At 34.9% G+C, this 16,014-nt stretch overlaps 3 protein-coding genes across 6 annotated transcripts; all 3 read right to left on the bottom strand.

Moving 5' to 3' along the window:
• Nucleotides 1–111: 111 nt before the first annotated feature.
• Nucleotides 112–5,189, bottom strand: LOC141684269 (pectin acetylesterase 8-like). The gene is made up of 13 exons (XM_074489173.1): nt 5,044–5,189; nt 4,230–4,351; nt 3,932–4,014; nt 3,089–3,221; nt 2,861–2,940; nt 2,667–2,759; nt 2,456–2,580; nt 2,308–2,368; nt 2,115–2,168; nt 1,955–2,032; nt 1,541–1,655; nt 733–881; nt 112–629 (listed from the first exon to the last, which is right to left on the bottom strand). The coding sequence occupies exons 2-13, from the start codon at nt 4,348–4,350 to the stop codon at nt 285–287; spliced, it is 1,437 nt and encodes a 478-aa protein (XP_074345274.1). The 5' UTR covers nt 4,351; nt 5,044–5,189; the 3' UTR covers nt 112–284.
• Nucleotides 5,190–5,678: 489 nt separating this feature from the next.
• On the bottom strand, nt 5,679–8,967 carry LOC141682478 (alkylated DNA repair protein ALKBH8 homolog). Its single transcript, XM_074487173.1, has 8 exons — nt 8,903–8,967; nt 8,482–8,792; nt 7,852–7,953; nt 7,579–7,665; nt 6,965–7,090; nt 6,506–6,793; nt 6,288–6,353; nt 5,679–6,090 (listed from the first exon to the last, which is right to left on the bottom strand). Exons 2-8 carry the CDS (start codon nt 8,782–8,784, stop codon nt 6,034–6,036), a joined length of 1,029 nt encoding a protein of 342 aa, XP_074343274.1. The 5' UTR covers nt 8,785–8,792; nt 8,903–8,967; the 3' UTR covers nt 5,679–6,033.
• A 1,841-nt stretch (nt 8,968–10,808) lies between these two features.
• LOC141687277 (rop guanine nucleotide exchange factor 14-like) lies at nt 10,809–15,784 on the bottom strand. 4 transcript variants are annotated; one of them, XM_074492488.1, is made up of 9 exons: nt 15,631–15,784; nt 15,223–15,316; nt 13,931–14,069; nt 12,694–13,083; nt 12,460–12,614; nt 12,313–12,387; nt 11,966–12,235; nt 11,517–11,864; nt 10,809–11,358 (listed from the first exon to the last, which is right to left on the bottom strand). In XM_074492488.1, exons 3-9 carry the CDS (start codon nt 14,004–14,006, stop codon nt 10,975–10,977), a joined length of 1,698 nt encoding a protein of 565 aa, XP_074348589.1. In that variant the 5' UTR covers nt 14,007–14,069; nt 15,223–15,316; nt 15,631–15,784; the 3' UTR covers nt 10,809–10,974. The 4 variants fall into 4 exon arrangements, with proteins under 4 accessions (XP_074348589.1, XP_074348588.1, XP_074348591.1 ...); XM_074492487.1 differs by having other exon boundaries at nt 13,931–14,040; XM_074492490.1 differs by having other exon boundaries at nt 13,931–14,032.
• Between the last annotated feature and the right edge of the window lie 230 nt (nt 15,785–16,014).

The following is a 16,014-nucleotide window of genomic DNA, read 5'->3' as shown; positions in this document are numbered from 1 at the left end:
ATGGAATGTATGAACCTCAGAAGTTTGGATGAGCAAGTTTTTCTGATTTCAGAAAAAACGACTTATTGCCGTTTAATTTAAATATTAATATCAAATTAACAAGAGATGGGATTTATTTGGATAAACTTTTTCTGTTTATTTGTATTTACTCTTTTATAGAATGTTCCGTGGCCAAATTACATACTTGGGACTGTAAAACGCTCCAAAGTACAACGGAGTGGTTTAAAATGCAGATAGCAGAATGCAGTACCTGCACAGCATTTAGACATCCTCATGGTAGATAGTTAATCACGCGGGGGATTGATGAACCAGTCTGTCCAGTTTGACGTCTGGTTAATCTCACCTACCAGATACCCGAGCCCTGAGTAATAGGACTCCTGACGGTAAGCAGGTACCTGTGCTGGGCATTGAGGAACCAACCTCGCCTTGCGTCTAATCTCATCAGCCAGTGCGAATTTTTTGAGAAGTAGGTCCAAACCGCGGAAAACATAGTGATTGTTCCAGTGAGGCTCTTCTGGATTGTATTCACAAACCCGAGGGCTTTGGGTTTTGTAATCTACCATTCGGATTGTAGCATCATTAACAAACCATTCTCCGACAGCCTGTCCAACTCCTTGCAATGGTCCAGACTAAAACAAACAAGATTACCATTCTGAGTATAAAACATACTGGATTTGCAGTAGGAGAAAATGAGGTACTTTTTACGCAGAGAAGCTTAGTCTGTGAACTTACAGAACTGTCACGTAGCTTTGAAATACTACTTCCGTACCAAGTTTCTTGCTTTTGAGTTTGACAGTGGCTAGCGCAAGCGTTGATAAACATTCCATTTCTAGCAGAACTGTTCAATTTTCCCAGTGCCTGATAAAACTCGCTCTGAAAACCTGAAGATCAAAGCCAACACATGAACAATGTAGCTGTTATGTATAAGTAGATCTGACAATACTGATATACGACACGTGAACACGGTACAAAACGACACGAATAATTAGTGTTTGGGTTCAAAAATTTGGTACACGAACACGAAAGTACACGAATACGAAAAAAAACGAATATAATTAGTGTCGGGTTTGAGTTTCCAATATAGCTACACGACACGGAACGAAAGTACACAGAACAAATAAATAATTAAAATTTTAAATATATATATATATATATAATATACATATATATACTAAATATCAACCGTGAATTTTACCTATTCTAAATAACATATATATAATTATAAATATTAAAATATATTTTATTGTTCCTTGATTTCGTGAGTGAGCATTTCATCATTTAATTATCTATTATATTTTTTAACAATTAATATTTTTCGTATATAATCCGTGTACTTAGTGTACTAAAGCGGGTAAATATGAATATATTAGTTCCGGGTTAGTGTCACCAAATTGATACACGAATGCAAATCTGGGTCGGGTTTGGGTTTAAGGTTTGGTACACAAAAACACGAAAGTACACGGAACGTTTGTACACGACACGTAACGTTGAGAGGTCTATGTGTCAGTCTTTGCTACAATTTTACTGGTTATGTACTTACATCGCCAATGAACCACCTGATCACAGGTGCAGTTCTCCATATCATGACCACATGAAACAAATTGATCATGCACAGCAGGCTGATCCTTATTCATCGGCATCAAGATGTTCTCTATCTGAACAGTTATTATAAGAAACAAGTTAAAGAACTGAACCAAAAGCTCGATCTTACAATAAGAGGAAGAGAACGCAGCAATCGAGCAGAAGTGAAGTGCTAATTTGCAGAGTTACTACACAGATAAACGGAAACCAGACTTAAACTTCATAACCTCGTAGATTGAATTTGAGTTAACTTAGTGTTATATGTTACTAGCTTCGTACCTGTGTGATGCACGGGATGATTTATAAATTATTTGCATAGATATAGCAAAATCGCAGACTGAATATAATCACAAGAACGTATGGAAATGCTCACCTGCCAAGTATCGTAGACTGAATTTACGACAAAAACTGGTGTCTGAATGTCTGCAACAAAGTTTTGTGGGAGCATGCACTGCAATTATGTTGTGATTAATATTTTGAAAAATTTAGGAAAAATCAAATTATTTCAGCTAATCCACATTTTATGTTCTTACCAAACTCGCGTTCATCTTTGATGTACATGACTTCGGCAGATTCTTCTGTGATTCCTGCAAAACAAGAAATCCAGTTTACTTGAGTAAGTAGAGCACAAATCTATGGCATACATGAAGATTTGGCAATTTGAACAGAGCATCAGTTAATGATTTGGTACGATAAAGATAGCAGTAGAACGAGAAGAGTATGTACATGTGTCTGAACTATCTGCGCGAAGTGTTCCCTATGCAAGTGTCCTCCATATATATCAGTCCTGTTCCAAGTAGATGGCACCAGAATAGTTAAGGTCACGCGTAAAAGGGTAGAGGGAACTAGGAGCAAGACGAGATTTGCAGCTCACCCGTCAATGAAAAAACCAGCATCTGCAGCACACTTAACCTTGGCACTTTCAGGAAGCATAGATCGAAAATTGTCACACTGTAGCAAAGCACCCAATCCACCAGCAGAACAGCCGGTTAAAAGAGCCTGCATTCACGAGTAACACGAAGTTGTTATGGAGATCTGAAGGACAAAATTATCAGGAGAATGAGCAAGTAGGGGCGGGGACATACATTTGATGCACTTTTCATTCCTTGTGCTAATAGGTCTTCGATTATAGCATTGAAAACTCTTGCACCTCTAAAGTAAACGGTAGTGTTGTTCCCCTATACATAGAAGATCAATTGAAATTTTTCACCACATTTTATCTTCAGAAAATGGCCTTGAGAACTTTTACAGAAAATGTCCAGAAGTAGTGAGAACGTACGACAAAAGGTTTCTCGCGATCTCCAACATAAGAACTGCCATCGCAGTATCTTACATAGACCCTGGTCCAATGATGAAAATCTAAAGCACAGACAAATAGACTGTGCATTAGTTCTAAAATTTACTGAATTTTCTTATTTGATATAAAAAGGCCATCTGAGAGTGTAATGTTTTTGTGGAACAAATAATATTTTTTCCAGGACTAACTGAGAAAGTATGTAAGACCTACATGGGTTTTCACTTTTCCGGTCACTCAGCATGGCAATGAGGCTACTCTTTTCCGTTTGCCATCTTCTAGAGGAACCGATATCCTTGGTTGTACGGAAAAGGCACTCCGCCTCTGTAGCACACCATCCTCCACCCTGGAATCAGAAAACAGATACAATCACAAATATATATCGCTAAGATCATATGATTGCTATGTAGCTGCTTGAAGTTGACATGAGAGCTGTTGCTAGAGAGTGAATTATTTTGTTTCCGTTTTAATGATTGATATAATTAGGCTAGCCTTCATGGCTAACAGTTATTTATCTACTTAAGACAACACTAATAAAATTCGACCTTCACAATAACACTTGAACCAAGAAAGGAAAAGAGTCTACTGGAATCACTCAGTTTAGCAAACCAGTACAGTTACTGGAAAACGATGTGGCACTACTAGAAAAATGCCCTTAGACATCGGTTATAAACCGATGTCTTTTTTTTTTCAAACCGATGTCATTGGACAGATAGTTCCAATGTGGAACGCAACATGGAGAGCTAATTGGAATACAGGTTTACTCCAAAACCTGTCATATACTTCAACTGCACTCTGCATTTCAAGGTCTAACAAAAGCTCGTACAAGCCAGCACGATAAATCTGTGTATTAAATTCGATTACTTTTTTGCTAAGTGCTAATTTTGAATATTGATAGAAGTTCATTTGAAATCAAGAAGTTGTGTGAAGCATCCTGCTTTTGTGAAACTAAAAAAGAAGATCAGTTGGAAGGCCTCCTTTTTTTCATCTTTTACGTTAAAAATTACAGTTTAAAGTTTGCTGAATAATGAAAATTTTATTAAACAGGTTGCATACCTCTAGGTAAATCACCCAGTTGTCTGCAGCTTCACCTCTTCCTCTATCTATAGCATATACTGGTGGAGAACCATCTAAGCAAACTGCAAAATTTCAAAATGCAATCCTTGTTAGTGTGTTGAACTGCAGCAACACATTGGAACTGAAACAAGATCAAGAACTCAGCGCAAAATCAAATATACAATTTTCATTCCAGAAACGAACTCGTCTGAAAATGCAGCAGAGGATATCATATTATTGCAAGAACATAAGTTTTTTCGCTATCTACATTATGTCAGATTAATAGAAACCAAGATACCTGCTCCTCTTTCTACAGCATTCTTGACCATGGTGTTAGTGACATCTACACTCTCCGATTCGAGCACCGAAAGCATGCAAACAAGAAGACAGACCCATGGGGCTAGCCTTGCACTGGTCATTCTGCAAATTAACATATTCTTTTGATCAGAAAGGAAACACTGTTGTGTTGATTAACTCAGGCAATAAACAATACATGCAGCTGGTGATATTAGAAAATAAGCAAAAGTTACTCTTCTTTCTATTGTTTTCACTAAATAAATGCAATCTATTCAGACTTTCTGTGCACAACATAATCTTTGTTACTGTAATGCAGTTGTGGTCCTGGTGGAACAATCTATTCTGTTTTTTTGGTTGTTATTGCATTTCTATTCTGGTTACATTTGTTTGTTTCAAAATATATTTAGTAATATAATTCGATCCCGCAACATTACACAACGACTATATAATCAAGCAATTTTGTGTCAGACTACTCAAATTTCCGTCAAAAGCTGCAAAAATTAGCAACAGCTATATAATCAAGCAATTTTGTCGAAATTTACAACATTTTGAAATGAAGCATGCATCGGTTACTGGGTGCATGTATTTCATTTCAAATGTGCATTTTAATTTGCATAAACGATAACTTAATAACCCAACACCTTTTGTTGTAGCGGTATCTCCATTTCAAATATGCATTTTAATTTGCATAAACGATAAATTAATAACCCAACACCTCTTGGTGTATCAGTATCTCTCTCGCTACTTTTACGGGATGTCGAGGGTTCGAAACTTGTCAAAGAATACTGCTATGCATATATAAAAGAAAAATATACCTGATGATTGAATTGGCCACAAGAAAAGCCCCACTGGAAGGTGGTGGGGCGAGGATTGAATAGTACAATCTTAAGCCCCAACAACAAAGAAGATAGAATGGTCATTGAGAGATATATAATGAAAATGGGTGGCCGGAAAAGATGGAATTTTGCTGAAGCTGATGATATTTCGGAATGCACTGGCTTTGTAACAAATATTGGAATATGTGGTAGAAATAATAGATTCATCTTATACACATGTAGGCCATAAATTTAGACATGAATATAGCAAATTGTAATGTACATATTCCAAAATTAGTCTTATGATATATACCAAGTAGATGCATGTTCTTTATATAATCATTAAGATGCCCTTCTTTGGTATACTTTCAGACTAGTGAGTAGTGACACACAATTTGGCCTCATCTTGGCTTCAGTAATTTTCTATTTCAACTTCTGACAAAATTAAAATCAAGGTTAAGCAGTTGCTGAAATTAGGCAGGGTGCAACTTGACCTTCCTTAGGTCTTGAAGCTAACCAGAACCTTTCATCTTTCAGCATAGCTATCAGTGAGATTTGCTTCGCCAACGATACATAGAATCAACGAAAATAACAATGAAGATGACCAAACCTTCAGTAAGAGGTTGAGCCAGATGTAGGCTTTAAATTGCAAGATTGAATACTGCACAAGTGCATTAACAAATAAACCATCTAAATTACAACAATGTTTTATACCCTTCACAAGGTAAATATTGACCACTTGTCGGTCACTCAGCCCATAAATGAATAACTACGTCGTAATAGTGCAATGCCTAATTTCTAATCCCTTGCTGATGCTAGCTACCCTCTGTTGTATGATGAATACATGACATTTTCGTTTTTGAGCAATTGATATCTCACATCTCTGAGGAGCCTAAAGCTCAACAGTGCTTTGTCAAAGTCGCCCATTTCAAGAATGTCATTGTCTGACCAAAGCAGGTTTAATATTATCTGGTGAATGATAATCTTTTTCTATTTCTGAGAATCACAATATTGAGGATATTCACATTGACAAGGTCCTTTCCTGACCTACACAAATGTGGAAAACAGAGAGAATTTCAAATTTAACACCACCAATTATAAAATCAAGCTGTTCTAAGAAATTATTTAGGTATTACTCGGTATCGACAGGGGTAATATGTAATAATGAAAGCTTTTTGCTGTATGTATCAGTGGCAAGGTTTAGCATGGATAATTTAGTTCAAAACGCTAAAGGTTTGTTGTACCTTCCGGATCGTAAAGGATACTCGCCTTGAAGCCCTTCTGATTACAGAGTCATTCACCAAATCAACCTGTAGACATAATCAGGGTAGTAATTATAATTGAAAACCTAAGTAACCACTAGTTTCCTAGCATGGAAATTTCATTGATTACCAACAACGAGACATGAGCATAACAAAATCTAGATGTATGACTATTCAAAACACAAATATATATCAAATACCTTGTGATGAGGGATGTAATGGTGCCAAGCATATCGTGCCTCCCCAGATAACAAAAGGATTGATCGAGGGGGAAGATAAATAGCTCTTCTTATAAAACTTGAGCTACTATCAGAATTTCCCACCTCCCTATCAAGTGATGTTGATTTTGATATCGAATCGACATCTGTATACTTCCTGAACTCCATGATGCACGGCCCTGCTAGCGAAAGACTAAAAATTGATCCCTCAAATGCTGAATGAGTGTCTATGTGTGGAGATAAACCAACACCAGGCGGATACTCATTAACCTGCACAGAAATGACGCCAAATGCATCATACATTAAATTTCATCACCTGATAGTTAAGCAATTTAATAGAAAAGTATTACAGTGACTATCCTAAACCACACATAGAAAATAACTACATCTACAGAAAGTAACCAAACAGCAATATATAAAAGAAAGCATAATATGACATACCGTCAGTTGATCCAAACTCGTTTCATCTGTGTTGCTAAGCTCCTCAAATGAAGATATTCTATCAAGCACAGGAGAAAGGAATGATGGAAGTTCACCAAGATACTGATTTGTATTGACATTTCTCGTCTACATCCAAAAAGGAAAGGAATGAACTTATGTTTATAAAGACTGCATTTGTGTGCATGCAGGTTACCTTGTTCTATACTTGTTCTAATTTTTATTTTTATTTGTGTTATATTTTATGGGCTTAAGGACCCTAAAGTTAACTTTAGATAATTATCTAAAGTTAATACAAAGTCAAGGTTATTTTTGTAAATGCAGGGGGGTTAGTTATATTATTACAAAAATGTCATCCAGCTTTTATATGCAAAATCCTTTTAACTTTAGATAATTTTCCTAAAGTTAACTTTATCATCTTTTTTCTCATATTTTATTTACATAAGTTTTACTTTCACCTTCCAACTTTGTTATCTAAGCATGGAGTTCTGTTCTAGCCAAATCAACTAAATTGGAAATAGATGCATTCAATTAAAGTAAAATTATAAATTTATATTATACTGCCACAATTGTTGCTTATAAAATTGAAATTGAATAGATGGTAGTTTGTTTTGTACCTCATAGCAAAACTCATAACCATAATGCTGAACTCTTCTTTTTGCAAGACATGTCCAAGGTCTACTATCCACTGCCGCAAGAAGCTCCTAAAAACATGAAAAGTAAAGCATATATTGCATGAGCCTAAATAATATCTAAAGTCTAAAGAAACCTGTTTTTGCAATTTCTTGCACAATAACTACAATGGTAGTAGTTTTAAATTTGTGTTGTTTTTTGAACAAAGATATAAAAGAGAAAGCAAAGCACCATTTTAACCAAATAAGTACCCTAACCTTCTCTTCTTCGATAGTAATGAAGTCATGAATTAAGCAGATGCCAGGAACGTTCATATCTGAAGTCTCTAAACATACAGGAACTGTGTCATTAATCTGAACCTAAACACGAAAGCACAAACATAACACTCAAAAACAAAAGTACACCAATATAAACAAAAAAAACAACTTAAAGCTTAACGATTATATCATGAATAACTCGGTCATTATACAACAAATTCCACTAAAAATCTTTACTTTTTCCAGAGATGTATAAAGACTAACATAAAAGAACATTACTTGTGCACACAATAGTATACTGCCAAGTGACATATTGTACAACACAATGAGCAAACTAAAATAGCTCAATTAGTGGCATAAGTCATAACTAGAGCAAACAATTACATAAATCCAAAGCACAATTAGCTCAATGAGCATATAAGTTTGCAAACAATATTACCTATAATTCAAGTTTAGAGTAAAATAAAGAAGCGCAATTTGTACACAGTGACATATACGACCACTATTCCGAGTATTAAAATTTTCCAAACAATATCACCTATAATCCAAACCAAGCTCTTAACACATACTTTACGCATTCTTAAAACACAATGCAGAAGTAATTCAATCAATCAACCATCATTCCACTACCTTCTCAACAGGCGGTTGAAACACCGAGTACTTAATATGCAAAACACGGCCTCCAAGTTCTCGACAAGGGCATCGATCCAACGCCTCCAAAGCAGCTTTAGCAGCCAAATTATCGACAAACGACACAATGACACGAGTCCCACTCTCATCAGCTGAATAAACACCACTCACTACACCAAACTTACTAAATGCTGATTTTACGATATCGAAATCAAGACCAACAGCAGGTCCACAATTTGCAACATAAAGATTCGAACTTGACTCATTTGTTGCCTTTGGCTTTGCAAATCTTGGCAAACCCATCAATATTTCTATTCAAAACATGTAAAGATTTGATCATTGCAAGAATTTAAACATACATGTTTACAATTAAGGTAAGAAAATCAAGAAAAGTAAAAAGATTGATGAATAAAAATTGTACCTGAGATGAGATTGAAGTGATTTACTTTAGATAAACCCTAATTCCCCTTTTGAAGAGCAAATTTTTTATGTAAAATTATTGATATATTTTATTTATGTGGAATCATACTCTGTAAAAATTGGTAATCGGTACTAATCGGTCTAGGTACCGATTAGGGATTAATCGGTAAATCGGGTAATCGGAGGGATTAATCGAAACAAAAATCGAATATATATATAAATATTTTAATAATATTTAATATATTTACCTTATTTATTATGAAATATATAATTCAAAAATATTTTATAAATATTATTCGGATTTCAAAAAATAGATCGGCCAAATATTTTTTAAGGATTAATCAGGGATTAATCGGAGATTTTTTTAAAAAAATGAGGAATTTTAGAACACTGTGTGGAATTAAAAAACAATTGTATTTTTTTTTAAAAAGCTAAAGCATGTAAAATAACAAATTGAATAAAATATAGTATTTTAAGGGAAAATTTAGATATTTAAAATTAAATAAATTAAACATACTCATGTCAAAAATATTTGGTTCATCACATGGATACAAAGCCTATTATATTTTAACAGAGATACAACAGAAATTCCAAATTTTACCCAAAATAACTTGACGCAACAAAAGGCCTTTATACAGTGGCATGCTCATTTATAGAAATTGGTCGATTTTTTGAAATCGTCATTGTTATTGATAAATTGGTCAAAAATATTTGCCCGATTCGCTAATCACCAATAAATCATTTGATTTTTCAAAAATCGTCAAATAAATTACAAATCAGTAATTCAACCGAATAATTACAATTTCCGAAATCTATAACCGTGCACGAGGTCCATGCTTAAAATAAGTTACCAAAGTGCACAAATCACCAATGTGATGTGTAGCATTTTTCATTTCTTTTAAATTTTAATATGTATTTTTTTCTGTTAAAATGCTTTTTTTTGTTACGAGGGTAACCTTGAGCCAGTAGCATAAGCAGACATCATTACTTTTCTATGTGATACTTCAATGTCATGCTCTAATGTAATCACAAGTCTAATGTTACTATTGCTCTAAAGTCGAGGGGCGTGTTTGGCAAACCTTATAAGATGACTTATTGACGAGTATTTGTCGACACTACTTATAAGTTGAATTTACAAATTCTAAGCTGATAAATTGAATGATAAGTTGAATGTTGATAAAGATGTACTTTTTCTCAACTTATTTTTTATTTTTTGTTTTTTTTATCAATTTTACTTTTGAAATATATTTTTCAAATGTTAATTTAACTTAAAATATAAGAATTAAGATAATTATATTTAAAAATTATTTATTTTAGTTCTTTTAAATAAAAAAAATTCTGACTTATAAGTTGAATTATCCAAACACTTTAGTAACTTATAAGCATTTATCAACTTATCACTTATCAATCACTTATTCAGTTTAAGTCTAAGTTTAAGATTTCCCAAACGGGCACTGAAGGTTTGTTTTTGAAGAAAGACCACACAGTTTCAATCTGTCATGCAGTAGGATATTGTACCTTGAACCAATAATCTGCCTGCATCGTTTTCACCAGGGATGAAGGATAACAAACTCGAGAACCACATGTGCTAAACCTGATTGTGGAGTCCTTTGTTGCGTCGTGCTACTGATTCAAGGCCAGGTAAGTCCTGAGTTTGCTACTGTCCTATTGCAATGAGCAAACAAGTTCCATAAGATCTTAAAACTGTTGGGATTCACTGTGTTTCTACTCTGCCACTGTTGTTTAAGTAGACAACTTAAAGGCATCTTCAACGTGTTGCTACATTGTATATCGAGACTTGAATGTTACTAATGCATCTCTTTGTATGAAATTCAGTTAACTATTCTTTATCGCGTATCCATGCCTGCAAACTAAAGTTTGCTAATTTAAAAATTGTTTGCAGCTAGAAATTTCACTCCAAAATTTATGATGCCAGAAGTATGATTCGACAATGCAGCAATTCGGGCCTTTAGTAAATGACCAAAGAAACAGAAACTGAGCCTTTAACATAAACAGAACTTCTGTAATACATGAGGCATATAATATGTATTTACAACATCTATAATTGGCACATTAGGGGGAACTTGTTGGGGAGAGACTGCCACAACCGTCTCTGCCAATGCACCATACTTTGCTTCGGCCTGGTGTTCCCATCACAGAACTTGTTTTGGGTTCATCGCCTGAAGATTCACATTCACTATACTTGACTGCATTTGGTTCACGGAACTGTCCATCAACGATATTCATCTGATCAATGAGAGAGTGTCTCACTCGCAGACTTGGCATCCTATGTTCGGATCTCGTAAGGTTTACTCCTGGAAAGTTGCATGCTGCAGCAGGGGAATTTGGATTACTTAAAATTTCTTCCTGCAGAATGTCTCCTATCCTGGAGAGTATGCTGAATGCCAAGTTTGCAAGAACCCGGGAATATGCTTCTAAAATTGAATGACCAATATCCTATAACATGAAGAGACAAGAACCCGGGAATAAACTGTTAGTGCATGTCTTCCTTTTATGTAGCAGAATAATGTTATAGGTGAACTGAAGACTGGTAGTTAAGCGTTGATTCGCAACCCTTGTGCATTATAAGTGACAGTTTATCATATGCATCATACCTTGCCATATTGGACTTTTGTGACGTCAAGGAATGTTTGTGGTAGTTTTGGAAATTTGGTTTTGATTTCCTGTATAAGACTTTCAGTTTGGTTCAATAAAACCTCCACCTTATCCATTTCGGATATTGAATCCTTCATCAAAGACCATGATGTTCTGACCGGAGATTTATTGTTACATCGTTCTAATATCATCTCTTTCCATGCAAATGTTGCCGCTTCTAGCCTGTTAATGACTTCAAGGGCCCTATGTTCAGATTTTAAGTTGAGGAAATGAATCACTTCTTCCACTGAGGGTGATTCTGCAGTTAAGATCCTATAAAGTTCTTCCCCAAGGTTTGCTTTTCCAGACTGCAAGCACAATAAACATGAATACTATAGGTAAAAGTTCAAAATTTTTACTAAGCTTTTGGTTATTGTATTGTAAACTTGAAATATTCAATTGCGCTTGCCTTAGGAAGTGCCTCTTGGATGATATCAGGAACAGGCATCTCGTGCAACACATTTTTATTGATAGCTTTTGCAGCTTTAAAAACTTGGTGAACCACTTTGCCCTGGTTTAGTAATTTCTTCCTCTCAGTATCTGAGAGCCCTGCCATGGGAACCTGTGGAGAGGGAAGCCACCATCTCATGCCTTGTCTAGCGCCACTACTCCTTCCTTCTGCTCGGCTACCTCCTTCAGCGTACCAAAATTCAGTGTTAACCATTGAATCTAGTGTTTCCTGACAAATTAGAAGCATAAAATGAGTCGACGTATAAGGCCTGTAGGGATTTTTTCGATAGGCAAGAGACAACTTACAATAAGCATGGAGTCTAATTTCTGTAGTGCTGGAAGATTCATATGTATGTCAGCTCGAGCTTTCGGTGTCATTATCTGCTCCAGCAACAGAAATATGTTATAAATTCAACAAAAATCTTGAATTATCTACAGAAACAAGATATATACCTCCATGGTGTGGCCATCGACCCCATGTTGCTTAGTTGGAACCAACTCAATCATAAAGTTTGTAGGGGATAGCAACCAGTCCATCTCTGTTCGCCATTTATTTTTCCTTTCCTCTGACAGAGGTTCAAGTTTCCACAGCTCTCCAAACACAGATGCTGTAAATTTAATTCATCATTTTAACTTTTAAGTTTAAAAAAATCGCTAATATTTCTCTGTAATCCTGGTACTATTTACCTGCAAGATTTGTTATGGCATTCGACAATGCTAAAGCAGTTGAGACACCCTTCCGTCCTCCCGTGACATCATCACCAAGCAACAGCTTTGAAAACTTCTCTTTCATTGTTTCAACATCAACAATTTCCACTATATGAACTGCCTTTTCCTTGGCAAAAACCTTTTCGGGGGTGTCAGAGAGTTCCCGTTCGTCCTTCCCTTGCTCGTCGCTCTTCATCGTTGTCCAGTGAGAATAAAATGATCCCGAGGCATTTGTGCTGGAAGAACAGCTCGAGTCATCTTCATCAAGAGAATCGGTTATGCATCCATCTCCCCTACTAGTTCCGCTATCGTTCTCATACGATTGATTGTTGATAATGCAGCTCTGGAGCCCATTATATGTCACTACACCTGATTGACATTAAATTTCATACTCAAGAATATTACTCAAATGCACAAAAGACTTTACTTGAGTATGCAATATTAGTAAAACATTTAAGAGTAAATATATAGAAAAGTAATGTTATCTCTAACAAAATATATGCAACAATTGTAAATTAGTTTCTTTCTAGATAGCATGCATGATTCATCAAGACATTTAGTCAAACTAACAAAAGAGTAGATGAGAGCACATGCTAATGCTGGTGTCACTATATCATGCTTGACTGAACAAACAAAGAAAATATTCAAATAATGTTACAAAGATGAAAACAGTCAGATTTAAAATACACAACTGCTCTGCAGACTATACACACTGTGTGCATGTCTATCTGAACATATCATCATTTTTTCTTAGAAGTTGTAATAATTTCAGGGGCATATAATTGTCAAAAAGAACCTAATGTGGAATAGAAAACAGCAGATGGCAGCAGAAACATGATTTAGAAGCATTAGTACAAAACTGGCTTTTTACGTCGGTTAAATATGTCATATACGTCGATTACGTCTGTTAAATATGTGTCATATATGTCGATAAAAGATGCATACTTATAAAAAAAAACGCATAATTTTTCGGGCTAATTTATCAACTTCATCTTCCTTTTTATTTTATCTTAGAGGACCAATATAGCAGTACACCATGTGTTTGGTGCATCAGTAATTGACTAACAAGAGTCAAAATAATGACAATAATTTAGCATACATTGCGGCAGATCCAACTGATAACACAGCTATATATGTGTGTGTATGGTACAAATATTGTATTTTTGTGTGTGTGATAAGTGTGTGTAGGCAACAGAGTAAAATAAAGAACTTATACCTTCAGGTTGATCAAAATCAATGCTAATTTTTTGGTCTCTGGTACAACAAGCCAGTCTTCTTGTCATGATCATCATCTTACTTCACTTTCAAGTACTTGATCCTGCAGCACTATGAAGTCACAAATACTTAAATCTCTTCTGCAAACCATAATGTACAGATAAAACTAATTAAACTAAGTGATAAAGAACTAAACAAGATTTAAGAAAAAAGGTGGGCCCATCTATAAAAAGGTTAGCAATTCTTTAAAATTCTTTTTCTTATCCCCACTACTAAAAGGTTCTACTTTACAGCTTCAAATTTGAAAAATACAAATTGCAGAGTAAAACAAATATTTTGCAGCTCAAGTTCAAAAAGATACAGGAGTTTATAGTAGTTTATAAAGTAGAATATAAAAATACTTCTAAATAATTGATGAGTTATTCATACAAACTTTAAATTATGAGGATTTGAACCTAAAGAGCTTTTTTCACATTAATCAAGCACCTTTTCAGAAAAAGTACAAAGCAAATTGACTATTTCTGTAAATCCATATAATTCATATATACATAAGTGAAAGTGCATGTAAGACAGTGTCAGTTAACAGTGAACACTAACATAAAGTATGTGTATGTACATATAAATACTTTGAAAAAAAGTTCGGGTATTTGACATGCGATTGTTATAATCATTAATTAATTAAATTGATTTTTTTGATAAATGTAGGGAATGGATCACATAGTTTACCCGCCCTTAATACACATTTTCTAAAATTTTTGCCTATCTCCGAAAAATTATTAGGTATAGATGGTTAACAACAATCATTTGTCAGAATGAGCTCTCAAATGGAGAGTTTCATATAAGCAAGATAGTATTATCCATAATCCATGCAGTTAAAATTTGTAATAAGAAACACTTAAAATGGAAAATAAGAATCCCATTATGGTAAACATTTTAAGGAATTATTATATGAAGAAAAAAAAAGCTTTTAGTCTTGTACAACTTAAAAGCAAATGAGAAAAGAAAGAATGCAGACTTGAAAAAAGGAATAAGAACAAATTAAAGAAGCTGCTATATAGAAACAAAGATCTGAGTTGGAGATAACCTTCTAGCTCAGAAGGAATAACACACAAAATTACAAAATGAATTGTCTCTATTTGCATTTTTCTGTAACAACTACAGAAAACAGAGCTAGCAAAATACTATATTTGTTGAGGAACTGAAATTATTTAAAATGCATCTGTAAATTTGAATAAGAATTGTAGAATGAGAACATAAAAAGAAAGGAGATAATGAGTACATAGAAGAAAATACCTTTGATGAAATGGCAGGAACTTGAGTTAGCTTGTGGAAAAGATTGAGTCTTTCTTCAGTAGTTGCATTGTTGATAAGATGCTCTTCAGTTCAGCTGCCAGTCAATGTGAAGTGAGAGAGAGAGAGATAGAGAGAGATGGGGAGAGAGAGAGAGATAGAGAGAGATGGGGAGAGAGGGGGAGATGGGGAGAGAGAAGGAGAGATGGGAGAGAGAGGGAGGGAGAGAGAGAGAGAGAGAGAGGGAGGGAGGGAGGGAGAGAGAGAGAGATGGAGAGAGAGAGATGGAGAGAGAGAGAGAGAGATGGAGAGAGAGAGAGATGGTGAGAGAGGGAGAGAGATGGGAGAGAGAGAGAGAGAGATGGGATAAAAAAGTGCAGGTGAATCTAGTAAAAAAAGATGTAAACTCACATTGATTTCTTATGGCAGAGAGTAGACAGGAATGTGTAGTGAGAAACAGAGAGAAGGCTTGAGTGAAGATGGGTTTTTTATTTAGAAAATATTAGTAACAGTAATATTATTTTGCTATTAAGAATGTGCATGATGAGTGATGGTTGATGGGGTAGTTGTGAACTGTCTGGGGTTTATATATCAATCTTAAGGATTTTAAGCAAAATCAAATCTTTTAATGAGTTTTCAAATTTTATAACTTTATTATGGGGATTCTAATTACGGTGCTACTTTGGTAAGGCTCCCATTTTGGGCGTTTCTTGGGACCCAAAAATCATAACATTATTTACTATATATTCTAAAGTAGCCGATACCTGTGTTCTCAAAATTGGTCGATTAATTGAA

The sequence above is a fragment of the Apium graveolens genome, chromosome 9 (genome assembly GCF_009905375.1).
Source record: "Apium graveolens cultivar Ventura chromosome 9, ASM990537v1, whole genome shotgun sequence".
NCBI lineage: Eukaryota > Viridiplantae > Streptophyta > Magnoliopsida > Apiales > Apiaceae > Apium > Apium graveolens.
This window is presented reverse-complemented; position numbering and strand designations above follow the sequence as displayed.